Source organism: Mustela nigripes, chromosome 4 (genome assembly GCF_022355385.1).
Source record: "Mustela nigripes isolate SB6536 chromosome 4, MUSNIG.SB6536, whole genome shotgun sequence".
NCBI lineage: Eukaryota > Metazoa > Chordata > Mammalia > Carnivora > Mustelidae > Mustela > Mustela nigripes.
The window spans coordinates 27,863,153-27,887,712 of NC_081560.1; the positions used below are offsets into that span (position 1 = coordinate 27,863,153).

Genomic DNA, 24,560 nt, shown 5'->3' on the forward strand with positions numbered 1-24,560 from the left:
ATTATTTCAATTTAGCATGCATAATTTTATTTTATCTCGTTAGTCACCATACAGTATATCATTAGTTTCTGATGTAGTGTTCCATGATTCATTATTTGCATTTTAACACCCAGTGCTCCAGAGCGTGCATAATTTTAACAAGGACCTTTGAACTCTCCCGGACTAATAGTGAGGTTTTAGTTCTTGTGCAACACTAGAGAGAGATGTGTTAGGAGTGATTTCTGGAGTTTAAGGCTAACACTGGAATTCAGAGACAGGTGGATGGGCCACTGTTGGTTCTAAGTATAACACCAAGCAAGACTGAAAGAGGGAGAATCAATCTTCTAAGGCTGGGGAGAATCGCCACACAGCACAGTGCATCCATGACGACCAGGTCGGCGGGGGGCGGGGGTGATGGTGAGAGGTGGGTGAAACCTGACTGGGTACACACAGGCTTTTTAATACCCAATCCTGGAGAGCTTGGACTAAGTTAATCAAAGGAGATGTCCTTTGAAAGAACCATAGAGCACCCATACTGTGGAGGATTTAGTAGGAATGCGGTTATGAGGAGCTCAGTTTATCTGGCAGAATGAAGTCAAATTCTGAGGTACTAAGCATTGCATTGAAAAGGCACAACCCTGAGGATGCTTTGAGGGGCCACATCTAGTAGGATCTGAGGCTTAACCAAGATAAGTTGAGTTTGTCAGACTGGCCACTGTTGGCATCTTTGCCCCCAGGGCTAGCAGCTCATGGGGTGGCTAGGGTGGCTTCCACCAGCTGTCCAAGAGTTTGACTGGAAGTGAATGTATCTGGCAGTGCTGGGAGTCCCCGAATCCAGGTTCTAGAATCATTGTCATTCTTTGTCGTCCTAGCAAATTAACCTGGGGTGTGTGTTCTCTGACAGACCCAGAACTTGAAGAATATTTTGTTTGCTCTTCACACTAACCTTGCTCTTGGCTTCTCTTTCTGTCCTCTCCGGAGCTTCATTGGTTTCTTTCCTTGGTTCATCATTGCCAGCCTAAAACCTGACCTATCATGTGTACGAAATGAATGTTTACTTACTTTAATAATTCAGTGTCTTGTTAATAAGGGCATTTAATCCAATGTGTGCTAGCCTCCATTTGACGATTTTCAGTGGATGCCCTTTGAAGGGTGTTAGAACTTATGTTTGGGTCAGTGAGTTTGGGAACTCATATCGCTGAGTGCCTATCATGTAGCAGGCAGTGGACTGAGTGCTTCCCATTGCTTTTTCTTACGTCAGAACAAAACAGTTTTAGTTTTGTCTTAAAGTGTTGTAAACAGATCAATAAACCACTTTTAGTCTGCGTTTAATAACTAGGACCTGGAAATAAGACTACTATGTCCAATGTAAGGTATTCATTGTAGTAGATTTCTACCTACTTTGGGGTTACATCATTTTCTCTTACACATAGTGATGTAAATAAATTGTCATAATGGCATGGGATTATAATGTGAAGTGTTTTGCCCCTAACACCAGTGTTGCAATGGATTTCCCTGTATATCTTCTTTGTATATTTTTGCATTCTCTAGTAGTTTGATTCCCCACACTCACCTCTAATGGGGGTTGATATTCCTTATAAAAATGCAACTTTTTAAAATTACTGGAACAATTTAGATTTAATGTTAGTAAAGTGAAAAGGATTCTAAAGAAGGCGACTACTGATTGGGTGATGCAATAGGTGATTTTATCTATACATTTCCTTGTATTACAGGACACACTAAACTGATTGTATCCCTGTCTCTTACCATAGGTGAACTACAAGGCAATTGCACTCTAGAGAGATGTTGGTCAGCCATAATATTTACCATAGTGTGAGTACTTCAGACGGTTTAGTGAGTTAGGATCTGGCATCTTGGGATCTTGTATTTTAGTGTCTAGTTAGTGTTTTCTCCTTTTACAAACTTACTGGTTTTTGAAATAGCACACAGTAATCGAGTGGGGGAGGGGATCAAAATTTGGAGAAACACTGATGTAAAAAGAGTAAGCTTTCACCTATTGCTACTGTGTGAAGGAGTCACAACAACTCCATGTTCTTGCTCCACCATTTACTATGTGCCCCAGTTTCTGGATTTTATCATTTATTTGGCTTTGTATTTAGTGCATTTTAAAATGTTTAGTACTTAGTGCTTAGTGATGGAGAATAAGGATTATGAGTTATTACGATTACCAACATATGACTTAATATATGCCTGGCTTTCTAAAACTAAAAGACCATTTTTGGCAGAGGAGGGCGTGATGCACCTGAAATGCGCAGACCCCTGTGCACACAGGTATCGAAGCTCTACATCACCTCCCTCCACAGAAAATGCCCTTTTTCATAGAGAGACCACCTATAAACATCACATGTGGCTTCACAATTGTGCTGTCATCTTTGACCTCCAGGATACTGCTGCTTGATGACTTCAGCTGCTGACATGACCTATAACAGTTTAACACGTACCCATCAATAACTGCATAGAACTTACTTAATAAATGATTATTAATATAATAACAGTATCCCATTCTTTAGACGAGAATATTAGAGAAGCTCTCTAAGAGGCTAAGCAGTTTGTGGCAAAATGTGTGGTTGACCTTGGTCTGGTTTCACAGCTCCTGGTCTTCACCACTACCCTACAATTAGCTTGAAAAGTAGTGTTTAAGGAGAGAGTGTTGAGAGGAGGCCTGTTTAAAGGACTTTAGGGATTGGGCCTTAGAAGAAAACCTCTAGCTAAAAGATATTGGGAATGCTAAAGGGAGGGTAGAAGTGGTAACTCTTGAAAGCTCAATGTAATTAGTGATAAAGGGGGGTTGGTGGGTGAGTTTGTGGGCAGGGTGTATCTGAGAAGGGAGAGTTGAGCTCCAGGGGAAAGCCTGCTTACAATTAGGATGTACTGATTCTGGAATTGATCTCTTGTGTAAAGAGTGAATTTGTGTGTGTGGTGGGGATTGTCTGTGTAACCTTTTTCCTTTGCAGTTTGAGAGGGTTAAAAATAATTTTTATAATTCCCCCCCAACAATTGATATCCTTCCCTGTTTGAAAGTTCAGTGATAAACACAGTTGCCTATGGAAAAGGCCACCATGCTTTTATATCAGATGACCAGTTTGTGTGTCCTTTCAACCCAAGGCAGAGCATCTCAGAACAGTAGTCTGCAGGCCAGTAGTGGCAGCATCACTCCAAATTGTTGGAAATGCGGATTCTCAGGCTCCACAGCAGAACTTATGGAGTCAGAAAGTTGGGGACTGTGGTGGGGGGCAGATACCTGTTTTAACAAGTCCTCCTGCTGATTTTGATGAACATTCAAGGTTAGGGACCTCTACTGGGTCTCAAAGTCAGTTTATGTTCAAAAAAGAATGCATCACACAGGTGTAATCAGAAGGAGAAAGTATAAATGAAGATAATTGTGCATCTTGAAGCGCTACACAGATAAAAGTTGCTATGTTACATTAAAAGACAAATTTAAGCATATCATGTGCCCCACTTCTCGGATTCATGCGTGACTTTCGCATATAAATGCTTATTCCTTTCCTCTCCCGGTTCTGGTTTCTCTACCAGCACTATCACACTGCCAGGGGATTTGTGAGAAAACATAGGAGTCCCAAAGTAGAAGATTAGAAAAAAAAACAAAAAACAGAAAGAGCTTAGGGCAGCCCACATACTAGGTTGGGCAGCCCACACTGGGTAAAGTTGGTTTCTGACACCACCTACTTAGTAAAGTTCTGAAAATAACATATTAAAACAGGGGGCATATATGAAATGCAGAAGGGAATTCTATAAATTCCTAGGTTTGGGTTCATAAACTCAGCTTCACAAATGCTGGAGGGAGACCTAGTGACCATAAAAACGTAGCTGAAATACGTCTAAGCAGGCCACCCAAAGCTGCATGGCATCTGTGTTAATAACACCACTGCTTCTGTAGCTAGAATTAACTCCTTTTCATGTTAATGGGGAGATCTTACCCTAATGCAAATTCATTGATAATTTCATTCATTCAACAAATATTGGTCTGGAAATACAGGGGTGAACCGTATAGATCCTAGTGGAGCTTGCTTTCTAGTGGGATTAAGTTATAGTAAAAACGCAATACTTTAAATGGTTTTAAGTGCTGTGGAGAAAAAACTGAAAACAGGACAGGAACAGTCTAAGGCAGAGTTGCTATTTTTTTTGTTTTTGTTTTTAGATTTTTTAATTTATTTATTTACTTGAGAGAAGACAGTGAGAGAGAGCATGAGCAAGGAGAAGGTCAGAGGGAGAAGCAGACTCCCCATGGAGCTGGGAGCCCGATGCGGGACTCGATCCCAGGACTCTGGGACCATGACCTGAGCCGAAGACCATTGCTTAACCAACTGAGCCACCCAGGCACCCCAAAGTTGCTGTTTTAAATGGAGGAGGCTTCACTAAGAAGATGAACAGGTGAACCAAAGACCTGGAAAGAATGCAGGCTCCACACGGGAATACATGCTTGGGGAGTGCACCATGTGCGGAGAGCCACCGGCTTAGTGAAGGGGGCTGTCCCTTGAGCAGTGGTTAACCTGGAAGGTTGAACACCATGCTAGCTGCCATTAAAAATTTGAAGAATGGCCTTGGGAAGAACTTACATTTTCATTGCTCTTATAGGAGATGTGAGTCTGTGGGAGCATGACTGCTGCAGGGGAAGCATTGCCACCAGGCAACAGGGATAAGGCAGAGGGATAGGATCCTCAGACTCCCTGCTGAGCACAAGCCCAACACAAAACTCAATTCCACGACGTTGAGATCATAACCTGAGCCAAAATCAGGAGTTAGATCCTTAACCTGATTGAGCCACTCAGGCACCCGAGGGGTATCCAAGTTCCAAAAGGGCTCTTAGGTTTGTACCCTTCAAGTCCCTCACTTTACTGAAAACCCAATCCTGGGATTAAAAACCAATATTGTTTCATGCATCGTGGCCCTCTGGTGGAAAAACAAATAACTACAAGGTATAAACCTACAGAAACTGAGTCAACAAATACTGAGAGCCAGCGGATGCCGGAGAGATTGTAGTTCAGTGATTTTGGAGGTTCATTTTTCTCTGACTTAGCAGAATGTTTGCTTTGAAGATTGACTTTCCAGAATTTTTTTTTTTTCATTTTCATTTTGGAACTTCGTTTCTCTGCTGTAGGCTCCTGGCTTATCAAGAGTGAAGAACTTGGTATCCTTAAGATTCATGCTTTAGAAACCTAGAGTATGAAAGGGTAGTATAGCTCATTCTCTGGTGTCCTGACAGTATTGTAGAAAATAAAGTGATTTGGTTTTGAGAAATATATATATTTTTAAGACTTTATTTGTTAGAGTGAGAATAAGAGCAGGGTGAAAGGGAAAGGGAGGAGTAGACTCCCCGATGAGCAGGAAGCCTGACGCAGGGCTCATTCCCCCGGGACTCCAGGGTCATGATCTGAGCCGAAGGCAGACGCTCAACTGACTGAACCACCTGTGTGCCCAGTTTTTAGAAATATTCTTTCTCAATTTCTGTGTCCACATTAGTATATCACCCGTCTTCTCAAAAGTTTCTGAGGTATTGAATCTGCAACAAAGGGACCAGTATTCGTTTTCCAATCCATTGTGGGTTATTTTCTAAAATAAAAATCATGTGTCTGGCTTATTCTGAATTGCATAACAAAAATAATCTGGATTGCTGGAGGTGTAGATGTGTAGGTGAGAGAAACACTGGACTAAAATGTCATTTGTAGCATCTAGGCTGGAGGTACATGTCAGGACAAAGGGCAGTTACATGTCTAAACTCACGATTTCATGTTTGATAAAGGAATGAGATTGGTTACATAAATGATTTCTCAAACCATTACAAACCTTTCATTCAGTTTTTCTGTGTGGACACTTTCATAACCTAATGTTGGTGTAAAATTCTGCTTTCGGATGTCAGGGCAATATTACATCACTTTAAGTTTCTAAAAATTCTTTGTACTTAGTGATAGATATTAATAACTTGGGTACTGGCATTGGTCCATGGCTCCCACTTCCCATAGCACCGATTCAACTCTTAATTTATTCTATTCTACTAAAAGTTGTGCTAAGAAAGTTATCCCTCTTCCACCAGGGAGGAAACTGAGCCAGGTTGCTGCAGGGGATCTCGGCTCGGGTCACAGCCTGAAAGCCCAGGTCTGATTCCCCTCCAGTGTGTGTTACATTATTTTCCTGCTGACAAAAGGAGGGTAGCACAGAAGTGAGCGTGAGGTGAACAGAATTACAGGATCGACTTTGGAGTATTGTAAAGCCGGAAGACTGAGCACATTTTCTTTGTTGCATATAATAAAGGATTTATTGAACATTAGATATTATGAGACTACAGAAGTAATACACTAAAATTTTTTTCTTTATCGTCATGAGGGGGAAAAACTCTATAAAATAGGTGGAACAAAATAGCTCAACCCAGGAACTTAGTGTTTTCTTTTTTTTGTTTTGTTTTTAAAGATTTTATTTGTTAGAGAAAGCAGGAGAGTGGTGGGGAGGGGCAGAGGGAGAAGCAGGCTCCCCGCTGAGCAGGAAGCCTGAAAATGGGACTTGATTCATCCCAGGACCCTGGGATCATGACCCAGACCCAAGACAGACACTTAAACAACTGAGCCAGCCAGGTACTCCTTAGTGTTTTCAGTGGTACCATGAAATGTGGAATGAAATAAGAGGGTTGAGAGAGGGTAGCTTCTTTTTTCACTTTATGTATTCATATAGAAATTTACGGTAGAAATTCACATCTGCTATGCCCTAGCCTTTCCACTGTAGAAATGATCTTTTTTCTTAACCCTAAACCATCCCAGTCTCAGAATTGGAAGCCCGGCTGGTGCCGTGATCTTGCTTCTCTTTGTAGGTTTGTCCTTAGAATGAGTGGCTTAGTAAATTTTTCAGTTTCAGGCTCTGTTGTTATAGGGTTAAGGAAAGTGTGCCATTGGCTTAGGGAAGTTTAAGGAAATCATTGTGTTGGAAAATACCTATAAGAAGTCTAAAGGATCTGCTACTAGCTGATATAAGATTTAAAAAAAAAAAAAAAAAGCTTCTAAAAACTCTAATGCTGATTATGGTAACAAGAGCATGCATATAGTTTTTCAAAAGAAGTTTCATATGTTTCAGATCACATGTTTATTTGGTTATAAACTTTTCTCAGTCAAACAACAAGACGATTCAAGATAGTTGTAGTTTGGAGGGTTTAGATTTGCTGTAGGGGCGTTAGATTAGTTATAAGGAAGGGTCATTTGAGAGCACCTGCTTTCTAGTTTAAAGTTAGAAGCCTAAAGGTATCACTTACCTAATTTATTTTTCAAATAAGAGATTGTTTGCTATCAGTTTTGTTATTACTTTTCTATCAGTTTTGTTATTACATTTGTTTTGTTTTGTTTTCAAAGATTATTTATTTATTTGACTGAGATCACAAGTAGGCAGAGAGGCAGGCAGAGAGAGAGAGAGAGGAAGCAGGGGCCCCCTGCTGAGCAGGGAGCTTGATGCAGGGCTCTGTCCCAGAATCCTGGGATCATGACCTGAGCCGAAGGCAGAGGCTTTAACCCCTACTTTTCTACATTTGATAAGGGAATGGGACTGGTTAATTAATTGGTTTCCAGGCCTTTGGAATTCATGGATTGGTGAACACCAAGGTCAAGTATAGCCTTTCTGTTTTTTGCCAAGAAAAATCATTAACCTCAGTAAGAAAACGCCCACAATTTATTAGCATTATACTATAAATAAGTGACTTGTTGAACCTATGATTTCTACTATAATATTGCATAAATGTAGCTTTACTGAAATTACGTTGCCATCTACATTAATTTACACTGAGTCAGGGATAATTGCTTCCCACAGGGGTCAAAACCAGTACCTTTTGGATTCGGTAGCTTTCCAAAGGCCATTATTACCAAAAGGGTCTCTTGATTTCCTTTAAAATTTGAGTATTGAATGATACCAGACCTACAGAAACTTTAAAGGTACAGTCTAATGAAATCCATAGCCTAAGCAACAGAGAGATACAGTGATGCTCTAGAGAATTTGCTGCAGCATGAGGAAGGGTGTGTTTGGTCCCTTCAGAGAGGATGGGGAGCTCCTCCCTGGAGGCTCAGAATAAAGAAATGGTATCAAGCAGTGAGAAGCTTCACGAAGGACAGAGAGAGTAACAGGAAAAAGCTCTACCTCCAGATTCTGTTCATCTACTCAAATCTGTTCCTCAGTTGAATGAACCACAAGTTGGTAAATCCTCAAATCTGATGGCATGGTGGGGAAGAGGAGGGCTCTTGAGTAAGATCATCTGGGCTTACATTTTTACTTTTCCAGTCTTCCACTCCTGGCTGTGTAATCCCTGGCATGCTTCTTTCCCCACCAATGTGGGGTTTGTTTGTTGTTATTGTTGTTGTTGTTTGTTTTTAAAGACTTTGGAGTAGATGCTAGCACTTATTTTGTGTTGTGAAGGTTAATATATGTAAAACCCTAGAATATATTCTCCCTTTTTTCAAAATGCTATTTTAATCACATGACTCCCTGACTTTGGAAGGTATTCCATGTTCTTGAGATAAAAACCAAGTACCTTCCAAAGCCTTTGAATCCTGTCCCTCCTCTCTAGCATCTTCTCATTCCACTAGATCCTTAGTTGCTTTACTGAAGCCCAAGGACCTTTCCAAGGCCATTTAGACCAGCTGTGTTCCCCCATCCATCATCCCTTGGTCTCCTCACATTTCCAAAGGAATTCCTCTCCACTTTCATCACTCTGCTCACCTCTTCAGGGAATCTTCTGTGCCCTCCTCAAATGAGTTCAGAACTTGGTTACAAACTCTCATGGCTCCAGAAATTCCCAATAGTATTCACTAAGCTACAGTCATTTTAGTTGCTGTAATTACTTGTTTTCCTCCAGTGTAAGTTCTATGAAGGCAGCAAACCCCTGTCTTTGGCTCACTGGTACATTCCCAAAACAGAGCACATTGCCCAGCACATAGTATGTTTTGATAACGTATTTATGGAACAAAGGGGTAAAGTATGGGGGAGGAAACTTGTCAAGTGCTGTGCAAAAAAGTGTGCCCTTTTAGTGGAACAGAAAGTATGTTCTCCAGAGAGGTGGAAGAGAAGACTGGAAAAGCAACTTGAAAGAGCCCCAGATGGATGAAGAGACTGATACAATACAGTCCCGAAAGGGAACCTAACTAAGGACTGGCTTTGGGCGTATGAAGTGAGCCGATAAATTCTGGTGTTGATAGTGGAAAACGAGAAATGGACAAGTAGTGGGACTAAATTCATCACTGTTAAAAAAGGCTTCATGAATTTAGGAACAACTGAAAAAGTTTTAAAAACAGTCATTGTTTCTCTATGCACAGCATACCTTAAGGGAATTATTAGTAGTTGGCATTATTAAGGAGAAAAAGTCCTCTCTTATAAGTGGGGCTCTTATACTTTCCCTGTATTTTTCTCTGGTTGAACGCATGCTGGCAGCCTTCCCAGGAACCATCTCCTGGATAGCCACCATGATGTGGCAAGCAGATAATGTTTTTCTTGTCATGATACAATCCTTCTGAAGCAAAGAAGCAGTACACGGATCAGATCAAAAGTAATGTGTGAACAATAAAGGCTTCTGTGGCAACGTGTATTTGAAGTTTTATTTGGACAGCTGAGCAGCCTTACCTTTTGCAGATGGAGTTTTCTGTTGTCATCACATTTCAATTTTGTTATTCACCATGACTTTAAGATATTCAATAACGTTTTTAGTATGTAGACGGTGCAGGTGAATGGAAAGCACCATTGGCGTGCTCAGCGGGCCCCTATACAAGATAAAACTTGCTAAAATGTAGCAAAATGTGACTACATGCCATGTTATTTGATGTCCCTTTCCTAACTCCAAACTGAATTGGTTGGGTGTTCAGTGGCATTTTCACATAAAGGTCACTGGTGGTGGGTGCCAACATGTATGGAATTACCAACGAGAGTATATGGCTGCCAGAGGGTGAACCTTTGATAGGAGTGGGAGAAGTGAGAGAGAAGAATGTTGCTTTTGGATTTGATTAGTTTCTGTTCTTCCAATATGTGACTGTAGGCCAGTCAGTGAACTTCACAGCCTAAATCACTTAATCTAAAAAGAAAAAGATAACAAAGGTGGCACAGGAGATAATATGTGAAGACGAAAGGAGATAATCTGTGAAGAGCTGTGGGGAGACCGAATACCTGCTCATCAGTGAGTTCGTCGGTGAGCTGAATTCCCATGGCCACTTCAGCACCAATATGGTGCCCTAGATGTACCCCAGACAAAACCTCTTTGAGGATCCTGGACAGCAGGAATCTGTCTGTGTGCACCCAAGGCTTGGAGACCAACTTCTAGGACCAGCCTCTTTATGAGGCCACACTTTGTCTGCCTTTAACTTAATAGTTATTGTGAAAGGATACAAGATTAAGATCGTTTATATCTGTTGGCACTAAGTCCATCCTTATTAGTTTCATAACTTGGAATAACTGAAAAATCTTTAAAAACTATCATTGCTGCAATTACAGAGATTGTCGTTTAGGTGTTATGTTTTTAGGCAAAATGCATTTTATTTTCTTCACAAAGCTAGTTTTATGTTCCTCTGTGACTTCACTCATGCTTCTCTCTGAGGTGTCTTTTTTCTATTCATGTGGACAAGGTCCATTCCTTAGATTAAGCGTGTATTTAAAAATCGGTAAACTTCAGTGGTTAATTGAAGTTTTGCAAGTGCATGAATGGGGAAATAACCATCGATACCATTCAGTCCTTCCTCATTCACTCATTTTATGGCTATTTTCTAAGTGCTTGCTCCTGTGCTTGGACTGGTGGTAGGTGCTACAGATACAGTGGAGAATGAAACTATATTTGGCCTCAAGGAACTTACTCTCTAGTGAGTAAAAATAAAGTGGCATTAGAACCTTCACTCAATTATCACAATTACAAAGTGATGAGTATTGTAAAGGAGAAAAAGTGGTACTAGGTTTGCATACAAACAACAGGATCGTGCTGATTCAAGGCAATTTGGGAATGAATCACTAAGGAAGCGTTAATGGAGGGGGGATCTGAAGCATTACTAAGAAAATTAGATGATGGTGAGATGGACAGTTGAAGTTTTGGAAAGAAGACTAGTGGAGTTGGAGTGTGGAGAATGAGAGAGACAATGCCTCGTGATGAAGCCAGAGTGGTAGTTTGGAGCTATTTGAAGTAGGACCTTGGTGACAATTTTGGTGGAAAGTCAGTGAAGAATTTGTAAGCTGGAGAAGAATTGAAATGACCAGATTAAAAAAAAAATACTAGTTTTTTTGTGAATACAAAAATACTAATACTAAAGGAAAAAATTGGGGGAAGTGAGATGAGTGGCTTTTAGGAAAACTTCTGAGGCAGGAAGACTAGTAAAGAGGCTAATGCTCTTAGCCAGTTGAGACAGAACAAGGGGCATGAAGAACTCTTGTGGGCACAAGAAGAGGCAAAGATGATCTGAGAGGAGTTTAGGGGCTGGTAGGATCAACAGGGTTAGTGACAAGTTGTAATTTGGGAAATGAACATGGAGAAGATGGAGTTGAGAATGGTTTCCAGGTCTCAGAGGAAGTAGTAGGATCTGACATTGACTGAAGCAGGTATAGGAGGTGCAGTAAACAATCAAGTCATGCATTCCATCATGACATTTGTCCCACTGACACCCTAACCTTACAAGTAAGGGGAGCTCTTGATTGGTATTAGAGAGCCATGTCTGAAGCTTGAGTGATACCAGGAGCATTTGGTGGATTGCACTCTGTGATGGTGTCAGAATCGGAAGCACATGCAAAATGGAGTAACACAGACCTAACTGATGCATGTCAGCATGGAATCCTTAAGGAGAACATGGACGAGAAAAGCAGACTTCTGTGATGGTAGGCCTGCCTTTCCTGCACCTAGGATCAGGGGAGGTCTGTAGCTTACTCCTGCTTTCAGATCATTGCTTTTCCTTCCTCATGCAAAATCTCTCTTGCCTTCTGGTGTACATTCCTTTCAATGATACCACATCGTATATGTTCAGTTTTTTAGTGTGTATCCATCTTCCAGTTCCTCTCACACAGGCATCCATAAGTCAGGAAATCTGTGAGCCAGGTGCCTCTCTCAGCCTCTTTAGTCTTAAAGCATTCAGTGTCTGTAGATTGTCCTTTCTTTCTTCAAGGAATCTTTATTCAGCTCTAATTATAGGACAGGCTCTGTATTAGGCACTGGATCCAGAGGCACACGAAACCAAGTGTCTGCTCTGGTGGTACATACTTTCTGTTTTGGGGAGACAAATACATATCTGGAGCCATGTACTAAGAAGAAAACTAGAGCAAGATAAAAGGGTGAGAATGACGAATAGGGGGCAGGAGGTGGGGTGGGGGGGAATCTCAGAAAATGATATAATGGAGACCCACATGAAGTAAGAGTACACCATGTAGGTCTATGAATGTATTGTGTATTGCTATATAACAAATTATCCTGGAATTGAGCAACTTGAAATGATGAATATGCACATGTCCTCTCATAATACCTCAGCATTAGGAACCGGGGCGTAGCTTTTAGCTGATGTTTCTGCTTCGGGACTCGCATGAAGTCGCAGTCCTCATCCCAGGAGTGGCATACTGTCATTTTTCCTCCATACCTTAAACTACCTCCCTTTCCTGACTTGTCTCTCTCATTGCCTAAATGCAGTTTCCCAGTCCAACTTCTTGCTTCTCTCCCATTTCCTTTTTTATTCATGCTTCCTAAAACAGGTATTTGCGGTCTTAATTTTTGCCACTTGTCCTCTTTCCTCTCCCGTAGATGGGCTCCCACTCTCTTCCACACCAGGAAATCTGTCAAATGTGACCTCTATTGAGAAAGACCAGTCTGTATTTTTTTTTAAACATCTATTTATTTATTTGACAGAGAGAGATCACAAGTAGGCAGAGAGGCAGGCAGAAAGAGAGGAGGAAGCAGGCTCCCCGCCGAGCAGAGAGTCCCATGTAAGGCTCAAACCCAGGACCCTGAGACCATGACCTGAGCCGAAGGCAGAGGCTTTAACCCACTGAGCCACCCAGGTGCCCCAGTCTGTTCTTAATATAGCTGATTCCTCTTGTGGCATTTGATTCTTTCTCTTGAGATGATCACCCCTCTTGATTGCTAATATGGCATTTTGCTGCCTCCTTCTCTGACATACCAGCCTCTCTTGGATCCAGTGCTTCTGCCAACCTTCTACTTTTAGGTGTTTATTAGAGTTATGTTCTTGACTTTGTTTTTAGTTTACCTTGTCTTCAAAGCTGACCTCCCGCAAAACTAAGCTGATAATCCCTGACCCCTTTACCCCCCACCATACACCGACACTGCCCCCCCAACACACACACACATTGTTCAACCATATCCTTTTGTTCTTTCGTTAATGGAATCTAGGCAACCCAGTTAAAAAAAAAAAACCATCAAATTTTTCCTGCCTTTCTACATCCTGTAAATAACCAACATATGTTAATTCTGTCTTCTAACTCCAATCAAATCCTTCCTGTTTTGGTCTGCGGTACTTGTTGCATAACTGATATCCCATTCTCTGTTCTGATTTGTTGTCGTCTACCCTGGATGCTGCCACCAGTTTTGTGTAACTCCTGTTTCTCAACACGTTAGTACCTGGGTCACCCAGCCATCCTTGAATCACTTGTCATAGAGCGCTCAGATCACTTGCTTGGCACATGCTGCATTTTGCCGTCCGGTTTGTTGGTCTGCTTGGCACAACTTCTGCTCCCCTCTCTCTTAAATTTAATGCTTCTGCAGAATGAAAGTTTTACGTTGCCCTCAAAAGGTCATGCTGTTTATGCCTCCCTCCATTTTACTTCTGTTGTTTTCCTGAAATGTTTTCTCCCTTTTCCCCTTCAACCCGCAGTCATTCAGATCACAGGTCCCTGTCTTTGTTTTGTGACCCCTTTGTCCTCAGCCTTGTCCCCAGACAGTGGAGTTCATAACTTCCTTTTCTATCCTCCCTTGCATAGGCTGCCATTCTTTTTTTTTTTTTTAATTTATTTATTTATTTGACAGACAGAGATCACAAGTAGACAGAGAGGCAGGCAGAGAGAGAGGGGGAAACAGGCTCCCTGCTGAGCAGAGAGCCCGCTGCGGGACTTGATCCCAGGACCCTGAGATCATGACCTGAGTCGAAGGCAGAGGCTTTAACCCACTGAGCCACCCAGGTGCCCCATGCCATTCTTGCTCTTACTGTATTATTTATCCCGTGTCTCTGGTTGTGTGAGCTTTGAGAGCAAGTTCTCTGGCCCATTCATTCTTTTGTCCCTTCAGTACTTAGCAAAAGGCCTGACACAAGATGACTGCCTAAGTATCCATAAATAACATGTAATTTGACTGCCTTAGTATGGTCTAGGTATGGTTTTATAGGGGAATTAAGACTCCACAAAGTCTTATTATCCTTGCTTCAAAAAACATTGTTGGGTTACTTGGTAGAATTGAGCCCTGAGTTAGGCGGAAGTTGAGAAAAAATAAAAATCCCTGGCAACTCAGAGTATTAGATACCAAGTAATTAAAAGCTTTTCTGAAGCCAGCATTAAGGTATTTATATTGCAAATTAAACCTGTCTTGGTGTTCCAGCTTCATACGCAATTACCAAATTTTTTTTTAAAAGATGTTATTTATTGGGACGCCTGGGTGGCTCAGTTGGTTAAGCAGCTGCCTTCGGCTCAGGTCATGATCCCAGCGTCCTGGGATCGAGTCCCACATTGGGCTCCTTGCTCAGCAGGAGCCCTCTGCCTCTGCCTGCCATTCTGTCTGCCTGTGCTCGCTCTCCCCGCCCCCTCTGATAAATAAATAAATAAATAAATAAATAAATAAATAAATAAATAAATAAATAAATAAATGTTATTTATTTGACACACAGAGAGAGAGCTAGCAAGAGGAGGGAACACAAGCAGGGGAAGAGGGAGAAGCAGGCTTCCCATGAGCAGGGAGCCCGAGGCAGAGGGTCCTGCTCCCCACATCTCGAAGTCTGAGGTCCAGACCTCATTGGAGAAGATGTGGCATGTCCTACTGTGTGGCAGAGAGTTTGACTGCAGTGCCACCCTAATGGGACTCCTGGGGAGTCTGGCTTCTGGGGTGCCTCACAGTAGAACTTGCTGGGGGTCTGGGGGTCTGCCAGTGGGAGTGGTGTACTAGGAAGCCACCGTCGGGCTGGGAGAAGCTGTCCACACATTTGGGCCATGCTTCCAGGTGTAAGAAGAGAGCCCTTTGTCCTCCAGGGTCCCTCCAACAGTTTGCAAAGTTGTACTAACTGACACAGGCAGGGTACTAGGAAGAGTAGCACATAAAAGTGATAAGTTGACGACTTTGATTCCTCAGCTTCCATAGGTTCCCATTTAATAATATAAGAGTCTTATAGGAATTAGGAAAAAAATAGGTATATATAAAATTTATCTTGAATTCTAGTACCCAGTGAGAGTTGTACAATTAGAAGAGGGTGACAAAGGAGATGAAGGCACCCTAATGTGTCCCAAAGTAGTTAACGGTATTCTTGGCAAAAGTACATTATTGATTACCTTTATTTTCATTGATCTGCATGAAGTAAAGGTATTGTTCTTATACCTGTCTCTTAAGAATTAGTTTCAGCTTAGAAATAGAGAATCAGTCTTTTCTATAGTGACTGAGGCCAACTGATAAAGAGAACGGAAACACTATATGTGTTCAGTGTTTGCCTAATGTAGAATTTACAACGCGTATTTCAGTATATTAGCTAAAATGTTCAGAAGTCAGGAGTCCTCTGGCCATTGAGCAAAGAGAGGAAACAACATTTCGTATGAAGGACACTAAAAGGGGAGAAATCAAACATTGGGGGAAGGTGTGGGGTCAGGTGATGGTCAGTGAGACCACTTTCTACAGACCATGCGTGCTGCTTAACCACATGCCAGACAGACCTGATAATAGTCTAGTCCAAGTAGTGGGGTCCTAACTTAGAGTACCATTATTTCAAGTCAGTTCTTAGAGTAAAAGTTGACATTGATTTTTTTTTTTTTTTTTCATAAACTTAACAGAACTTACGGGTCTGCACTGAATAATCTTACAGGCTCTTCTGGAAGGGGTTTTTTTTTTTGTTTTGTTTTTTGTTTTTGTTTTTTTTTTTTTTGGTCATTATAGTAAAGAAAAGGAATAAAGGCCATCTTACCTGCTACACAGAGGATTTTTAGGACTATTGATGGAATAGATATTTAATGAATCTTGACTGATATTTGTTGATATTTGGGTCTACAACTTAGAAGAAAGGAGAGGTTTAAGACCAACTCTGATGTTTTGCACAGTAAGACTTAATTCCCATCTCTTCCTATCCATTTCTGAACCCCTCTCTCTGTGCTTGTCTTTGTATGTTATTACCTAGTATTAGGGAACATCTAGATACTTGTTAAAGATTTTGCCTTTCTGTCATCCACTCTTACCAACTCTGAGACATGTGCAAGAAGAAAGGGAACTGGTGAAGTCAGGGATGGGGATGGTTGCACCGTGATCTCCCAGCCATGGAGCAGGTTTGCTTAAGGTATACGTGTTGGCTACTGATTTGGATACAAGGATATTGGCCTTCAGAACCTCACTCAAAGAATCAGGAACCCCCTCCCTGCTGAAAAACTAAACAGAACTCTAAAGTACAGATAAAGAAGTTGAGTTTATATCTCCAATTACTTTCTTAACTATGAAATGCCCATGAGATGCCCATGACCTTCAGGTGGGGGCACATGTAGTTTGAGTTGGCTCATCTTATGGTTTCCTGGCTTTCATTACTGCCTTTTATAAACACTTCATCATTTTTAGAAGATTTGGGTCCTTCTTATGTCACCAGTTACCATGTGTTATAAAACATTTTGAATCATTGTAGAACATTTGGTGTCATAATTCTAGCTGGATTGCTAAAAACAAGGAGTGTTACTATTCCTGCCTAATTGTAAATGGGGTTTTTGTTTTGTGTGTGTCTTCCAGGTTTTTCTGAAGAGTGATCGAGTGGCCAGAATGGTTCAGAGTGGAGGATGTTCTGCTAACGACTTCAGAGAGGTGTTTAAGAAAAACATAGAAAAGCGTGTGCGGAGTCTGCCAGAAATTGATGGCTTGAGCAAAGAGACAGTGCTCAGTTCATGGATAGCCAAATATGATGCCATTTACAGAGGTGAAGAGGACATGTGCAAACAGTCCAATAGAATGGCCTTAAGTGCTGTGTCTGAACTTATTCTGAGCAAGGAACAACTCTATGAGATGTTTCAGCAGATTCTGGGTATTAAAAAATTAGAACACCAACTCCTTTATAATGCATGTCAGGTAAGTGGTCCATATTTCCCATTCCGCCACCTGGCTCAGAATGAATATCAAATATTTACAAGCCTATGAAAATGTATGTTTTATAATCACTTTGCCTGAAAAGTTGAGTGAAAATGAATTTTAATAAATTGAGTCATGGTATTTGAAAGAAACTTTGAAAGAATTATTTAATAGAGGGAGAAGTACATTCTATCTGTAAATAACCATTCCCATATGTCCTATGTTAGGACCTCAGATTTTCACCTGTTTGGTACACTAATAATAAAATGAAGATCCTCTATTATCTAAAAAAGTTCAGCAGTTTATAATAAACAGCTATTCCTGAGTGCAAAATAATTTTTTTCTTAAAGGTAAGCTGGTCTTCCAAGTTCTGAGGAAGTAATTGAAACTTCAGAATTTCTTTAACCCAACAGGATAGAAGCAAAGATGTTGCAGAACTGTGAAATTTAGAGATGAACAAATAAAAAGTATTTTTTCTCTTCAGTTGTTACTCTAATCATACATAGGACAAATTGAATAAAACACCATATTCCACATCTTTCATCCTTGGGCCCTATGATTTATCTAATAATGCATTCATTTCATATTTGCATTTTGTTTATTTTAGTGGTATAAATTATTAAACTATGCCCTAATATACAATTTAAATAGACATAATTCAGGCATTTAAAAATTCATGCATTCATTAGACTTATACTTCTATAATGTACATAATTTACATGTATTTTTAATCTTTCCACAAATTTCAATTTCAGCATTCTATGTGTATCATTTGCTTTGCATTACTAACTTGTGAATCACTTCAAGTGAATAAATTGACAATTAATAGTAAAGCAATGTAGCATCTTAACCCTGTGAACAATTCATGCATTCATAATAATTATTTTCACTATTATTAAACCACATAGTTATTTGATCATAATGGAGGATGACTATAAAACCAGAGTCTTCTGTTTTAAAGATAAATGCAACAGGGACTTTCTATTTTTAATGAAATAGTAACTCACTTCTACAGTTAAATATTGATGAACATAACTTAGTGAAATTCAGATTCACACATTTGGTATTTATTGAGTATTTATTCAAGTTTTTGACTTGCTGGGTGTTGGGGAAACCGAGCTGAGCAAATGAAGATATTTGTTCTCTATATCTCCATATGTTAAAGTCTAGTAGAGCAGATGGATCTCTAAAATGAGTTATTACAAATGCATTGAAACGTATACTGAGTGTTACAGGGTCATAACATCTGATCAGTGAACCTATCAGGTTTTTTTTAATAATTGAAATAGTCTTCTGTCTTTTTATGTAATTAACTCCTTTATCATGATATAATAATCCCTCTTTATCCCTGATAATTTTGTTTTTTCTAAAGTTGCTTTGTCTTAAACTAATAAGGCTATTCAGTCTTTCTTTTGATTAGTTAGCCTGGTGTCTTTCTCTGTTTACTGTTAACCTATCTAATTCCTTATGTTTAAAGGGAATTTTTTGTAGACAGCATCAGATTGCCTCTTGTTTTTTTCTTTTTAATCAGTTGGCCATCCTCTGTCTTTTAATGACTATGTGTAGACTATTTGTATTTAAAGTGATATAGTTGGCTGAAGTTCTACAGTCTTAGTAAGTGTTGTCACTTTTTTGCATTTATTCTCAGCCTTCTCTCATTTGAAATGAGTATTTTATATGATTCTATTTTATGGGATTTTCCTTTGATGTACTACTGTTTTGTTTTTTAAAACTTATTTAGGGGTTGTCTAGTGGTGGCTCTAGGGATTACAGTCTACATTTTAAAATATTCAACTCCATATTCAAATAACACTAAAAGTCTTCACGTGTAATACAGCTGTCCTAAGAGAATTCCCAATCCCTCCCTCCCATCCCTGGTAACATCTGTCATTTATTTCACTGATATTTCTATCCTTCATTTCCCTGATGTTTTTATCTAGTATACTGTTACTACTATCGCTTTAAATAGTTAATTTTTAGATATTAAGAATAAGAAAACTAGAAAAATAAAAACTTTTATATTTTATCTTCATTTCTTCTCCTGACACTCTTTATGTAGACCCACATTTCTGACTGGATGTCATTTTCCTAATCTTTCTGAAAACCTTCTTTAACACCTCTTGCAAGGCAGGACAACTGGTGAGGAGTTCCTCAGTTTTTCACTGGATATAAGATTATCAGTTAGCTTTTTTCTTTTTCTTTCAACACTCTGAAGGTTTCAATTCAGGCTGTTCTTGCATGCATGCTTTCTGATGAGAAGTCTGATGCCTTTGTGTTCTGACTTCAGTATTTCCTTCTTATCTTACTTTCCTGAGTTTGAAAATGATATGCCTAGGGATAGGCTTTATGATCCTCTTGCTTAGCATTCTCTAAGCTTCCTGGATCTGTGGGTTGGTGTCTGTCATTCAGTTTGGAAAATTCTTGGCTGTGATTACTTCAGGTTTTCCTTCTGTCTCATTCTTACCTCCTTCTGATAGTCCAATTATGTTTATGTCACCCCTACTTGGTATCATTCCACAGTTATGGGATTATTTTTTTTTTTAAGTTTTTTTTTCTCCTTGCATTTGAGATTGGGAAGTTGATGTTGACCTTTCTTCAAGTTCGCCAACTCTTCCTCAAAATCCTCAGGTCTGCTGGTGAGCCCATCAAAGGCTCTGCTCATTTATGCTAGTGTTACTGACCTAGCCTTTCCCTTTGAGTCTTTCTTAGACTTCCCTTCTCTTTGTTTACATTACCCATCTGTTCTTGCATTCATCATAATTATTTTCACTGTTATTAAACCAGGTAGTTATTTGATCACAATGGAGGATGACTATAAAACCACAATCTTCTGTTTTAAAAGGTAAGTGCAACAGGGACTTTGTATTTTTAACAAAACAATAACTAACTTATACAGTTAAATATTGATGAATATATTTCTATTAGAGCCCTTAATTTATTAATATAAGCTATTTAAACTCTTTTTTCTCTTTTTTTTTTAATACCTATGCCATCTCTGTCACCACTAAATCCCATTGGGATGCTTGCTTTGTCTCTCCAATCTGTGTTTCTTTTTCTCTTTTGGCGTGTTTTGTAAGTTTTTTTTTTGAAAGGCAGGCCTGTTGTATCAGATATATTTGCCTTTAGTGTGAGGATTTACATTGATCTGACTGGAAGGTAGGCTGTGTTTATTGTAATGTTAGCAGGCACAAGAAGCTTCAGATTTTTCTAATGTCCTTGTCTTTTGACTCTGGGCTTTCACAAGTATTCATCTTGAGAATGAGTCTCTCTTACAGCCCCTCTGCTGCTACACTGGAGCTGTGTTGGTGTTGGTGTTTTGATGTAGAGTGTTGGGGAGTAGGGACTGTTCTACAGTCTGACTGCATCTCGAATTTTTAGTAGGCCTATGTCTTGGGGCAGTAGCCTTCACAAGTGTTTCTGTCCCTTGTCTAGAAACATGATTTCCCTCCTCACCATGTGCCTTATTCCCTTCCTTGCTTAAAGTATCCCCAGTCCATTTCCTTGAAGTTGTGCCTCCTCTTCACTTAGGTGTTATTTTTCCCAGTAGAAGAGATCAGAAGGTCGCCAAAGACGGCAGACCTCTCTCTCTTCAGCTGGGACAGTTATTCAGTGTTTCCGTTTTGCAAAGTCAGGTAGAAGAATGTGGGAGGTTTAACACTGGCTTTTCTTCCCCTCTTCCTGCTAAGTCTTAGATCCCGACAACGAGAACTTGGTGGAATTACTGTAGGAAGTGGGAGTCCCCTTCTGATTGCAGCCCCAGGAGTTTCTCACTCTCTGCCCTCAGCTTCTAGTAATTTGTCCAAATTACTCTGTCAAGTAAGTAGTTCAACTCTTTATGACCTCCCCTGGCTTCTGCTTTTGGTATTCACCTCTCTGGTTTTGATTGTGTCTCCAGGTGTTGGATTAGTAGTTTACCCTGCAACCTTAGTTCTCTGACAAGTCCAAGAAAAGTCATTGCTTTTCAGTTGGTGTAGCACTTTATTTTAAGAATGGGAGTGATAATTTCCAATCTCTTTACTGGTCTGAGCTCAAAGCAATTCCTTTGGTTCTGAGATTTGAAAAGCTCTAAGCATTATTTCTTTGATAGACTTGAAAAAAAATAGAAAAATCCTCAAATAAATAAAGGAACAGCTTTATTTTGGCATAATAATCATTTTATGAAATCAATGAAATAATGAAAATGGATGAAAACAACTGAGATTCTTTTTTCCTTTTCAAGGGCGTATGTATCTTATTTGTTCTTCCATTGTCTTTCAACAGAGGTCTCAAAAGAAAAGATGATAGAAAACACAGACAATAGGCTGTGCTTTACAGGAAAGAAATAGTTCAAGAAGAGGAATAGTGGAGCAGAGGTTGGGGGACTAGAGAAAGGACTTTAAAGCTAGCTGAGCTGTTGGGACCTGGCTCCATCTATAGGTTGGTGAAATTTACTCCACTTTCCTGACATCTCAAAAAGACTTTGAGACTTACTAACTAAAATTTGATAACTCTTCTATATTTGCTTACCCTTAGCTCGTCCCTTGTTTTTTGCTGGTAGTGGTCCCCTAGGAAACCTCATAGATGTGTGCTCGCTTCAGGGTCAGAAGATCTGCCCAGAGAGCTGTTCTGCTAAGATGTGCAGGATGGCAACAACCAGAGTCCCTGTTACTTAAGGAAGAACTGGAATGTGAAGGGAGCAATGCCAGAGCTGCAGCCTGATGGCAACAAGAGCTTCATGTGGTCATAACTCTTGTCCTGGAACTGTAGGATCAGCATCAGGAATGGAAAAACAGGAAGCTGCCGTTTAAAGAAGCATAGGGGTTACGTTCCTTTTGATTGCAGCCAGGAACTTTGTCATTATCAAAATTAAGGCATAAAAGTAAAACATGAGTGTAGAAGATATCACAATTAAATTATAAAACTGGGATTATTGAAAGAAAACTTACTACATGTTACTTAAAAACAAAGAATGAGAACAATCTCATTCATATTTCATAGATTAGCTATTGTGGTAGCAAAACTTACCTGTCACACTTCAGATTCTTTGGTTGGAGAGTAATGTGTTTGTATTGTTGCAGATTTACAGAACAAAATACTAGGTAAAAAAGGAAGGAGCTCATTCTAAAATGAGCAACATAACAATATAAGAATCTGAAATTGCTAGCCATTATTTACTTGAATCGGACCAGACCTAGAGTAACAGAAACTGAAGGAAAAGCAATCTGTTAGTGAAAAGTTTAATTTCAGAATCATTTTAAGGAAATGTGGTAAATTTCAAGTCAATATAGTTATACCTTTAAAGAAACAAAGTTGATATTAAAGGTTTGTATTTATAATCTTTTGTTTTTAAGGTTTTATTTATTTATTTGAAAGAGAGAGATCACAAGTAGGCAGAGAGGCAGGTGGGGAGCAGGGAAGCGGGCTCCCCACCTAGCAGAGAGCCTGATGCGGGGCTTGATTCCAGGACCCCCAGATCATGGCCTGAGCCAAAGGCAGAGATTTAACCTACTGAGCCACCCAGGCACCCCTGTATTATATAATCTTAAATTAAAATTTTTTTCACCTATTGCTTATAAAATGCTGCTACTTCCATGGTCCTAGTTATCAGCTGCCTTTGAACAAAAATAGGTTATTAAGATTATTTTAAGAGAATTAGTAACTGAATTTGACAGCTCTCTGAATCCTCATCTTTTCTGCCCAAGGCTACCTTCATTAATCTTTCATAATCCCATTCCATTCACCGAAGAAAGTGATCCATCCATATTCACCCAAGGGTCAAAACAAAGTTAACTGAAATCTTCCTCTAAATATCCCTCCACCCAAATTTCTTATCTTCGCTGAAGACTGCAGGAACTCCGAGTGATGCTTCAGAACTGTTGGATATTTTAAGGGATAAGCAAGGATAATTCACAAACAGTTAAAATGTAGTATTCAGGGGGCACCTGGGTGGCTCAGTCTGTTAAGTGTCTGCCTTTGGCTCAGGTCATGATCTCAGGGTCCTGGGATGAAGCCCTGCATCCGGCTCCCTGCGCAGAGTGGGGGGGGTGGGAGTCTGGTTCTCCCTTCCCCTCTGTTCCCTCCCCCCACAACTGCATGGGCAGCTCGCTCACACTCTTAAATAAAAACATTTTTTTAAATGTAGGTTTATGATACCCTTTCTCTAGGAATTTTAGCCTTGGAGTTTAAGTACTTTGGGTTTACAAGTTTTAAGAAAATCAGCAAATCTAGGCAGCTGCTGTGTTTCTTGCCCCTCTCACTGTCAGTCTTCCTTTGGAAGATCTGCATTCAGGAAGTCAAAGGAAAATGGAAATATGAATGCTCAGGGGAAATGACTATCTACCTTTCACCTCTTTTTTTCTCAACTAGTAGCACGCGATTTGATAATACTTTTTATTTAATATAACTTGTCGGGACGCCTGGGTGGCTCAGTGGGTTAAAGCCTCTGCCTTTGGCTCAGGTCATGATCTTGGGGTCCTGGGATCGAGCCCTGCATCAGACTCTTTGCTCAGCAGGGAGCCTGCTTCCCTTCCTCTCTCTACCTGCCTCCCTGCCTACTTGTGATCTCTGTCAAATAAATAAACAAAATCTTTAAAAAAAATTTATATATATATATGTATATATATATATATATGTGTGTGTGTATATATATATATATATATATATATATATATATATATATATAAAACTTGTCTACTTTGGAAGAAATAAAGCACACACTACAGAAGCAGTTAAATTTGATAACAAAAATCATTTTCAAAATAAGAAAATAAAGCTGTAGAAATGACAATTAGAAGGTTATATTTTTCAAATCTAGGTAATTTTCTAGCTCAAAATGCTTGAGGAAAATATTTGAATAAATGTCATGAAATGGCAGTTATGTTTTAGGATACAGCAAGAAGACACTTCAGACCTCAAGAATGAGTAAATTTTATCGTACCTGATTTTTGAAATTCTGGAATTAATAATTGGAATGGCTATAATATTTATATACCTGTTCACTTTTTAAGATTTTATTTGAGATCGTACACATGGGAGAGCACTAATAGTGGCGGGGGTTGAGGGAAGGGGAAGCCGACTCCCTGCTAAGCAGGGAGGTCTACTCAGGGCTCAGTCCCAGGAGGCTGAGATCAAGATGCTTAACCATCTGAGTACCCAGGCGCCCTAAATGTTTACTGAAAAAAAAAAATGATTTATTTGAGACGTACCACGAGAAGGAGAGAGGAGGGCAGAGGGTGACGGAGCAGCAGACACCCCATGGAGCAGGGAGCCCTTGTGGGGCTTGATCCCAGGACCCTGGGACCATGACCTGAGCCTAAGGCAGACACTGAACCGACTGAACCAC

At 40.0% G+C, this 24,560-nt stretch overlaps 1 protein-coding gene across 10 annotated transcripts in view; it reads left to right on the top strand.

Moving 5' to 3' along the window:
* Positions 1-24,560, top strand: part of CADPS2 (calcium dependent secretion activator 2) — a 528,014-nt gene that overhangs the window by 174,149 nt on the left and 329,305 nt on the right. For all 10 annotated transcript variants that reach the window (XM_059396493.1, XM_059396490.1, XM_059396492.1 and 7 more), the window contains one exon: positions 16,907-17,239. In XM_059396493.1, coding sequence (XP_059252476.1) covers positions 16,907-17,239 — 333 coding nt within the window. The remainder of the gene's footprint in view (positions 1-16,906; positions 17,240-24,560) is intronic.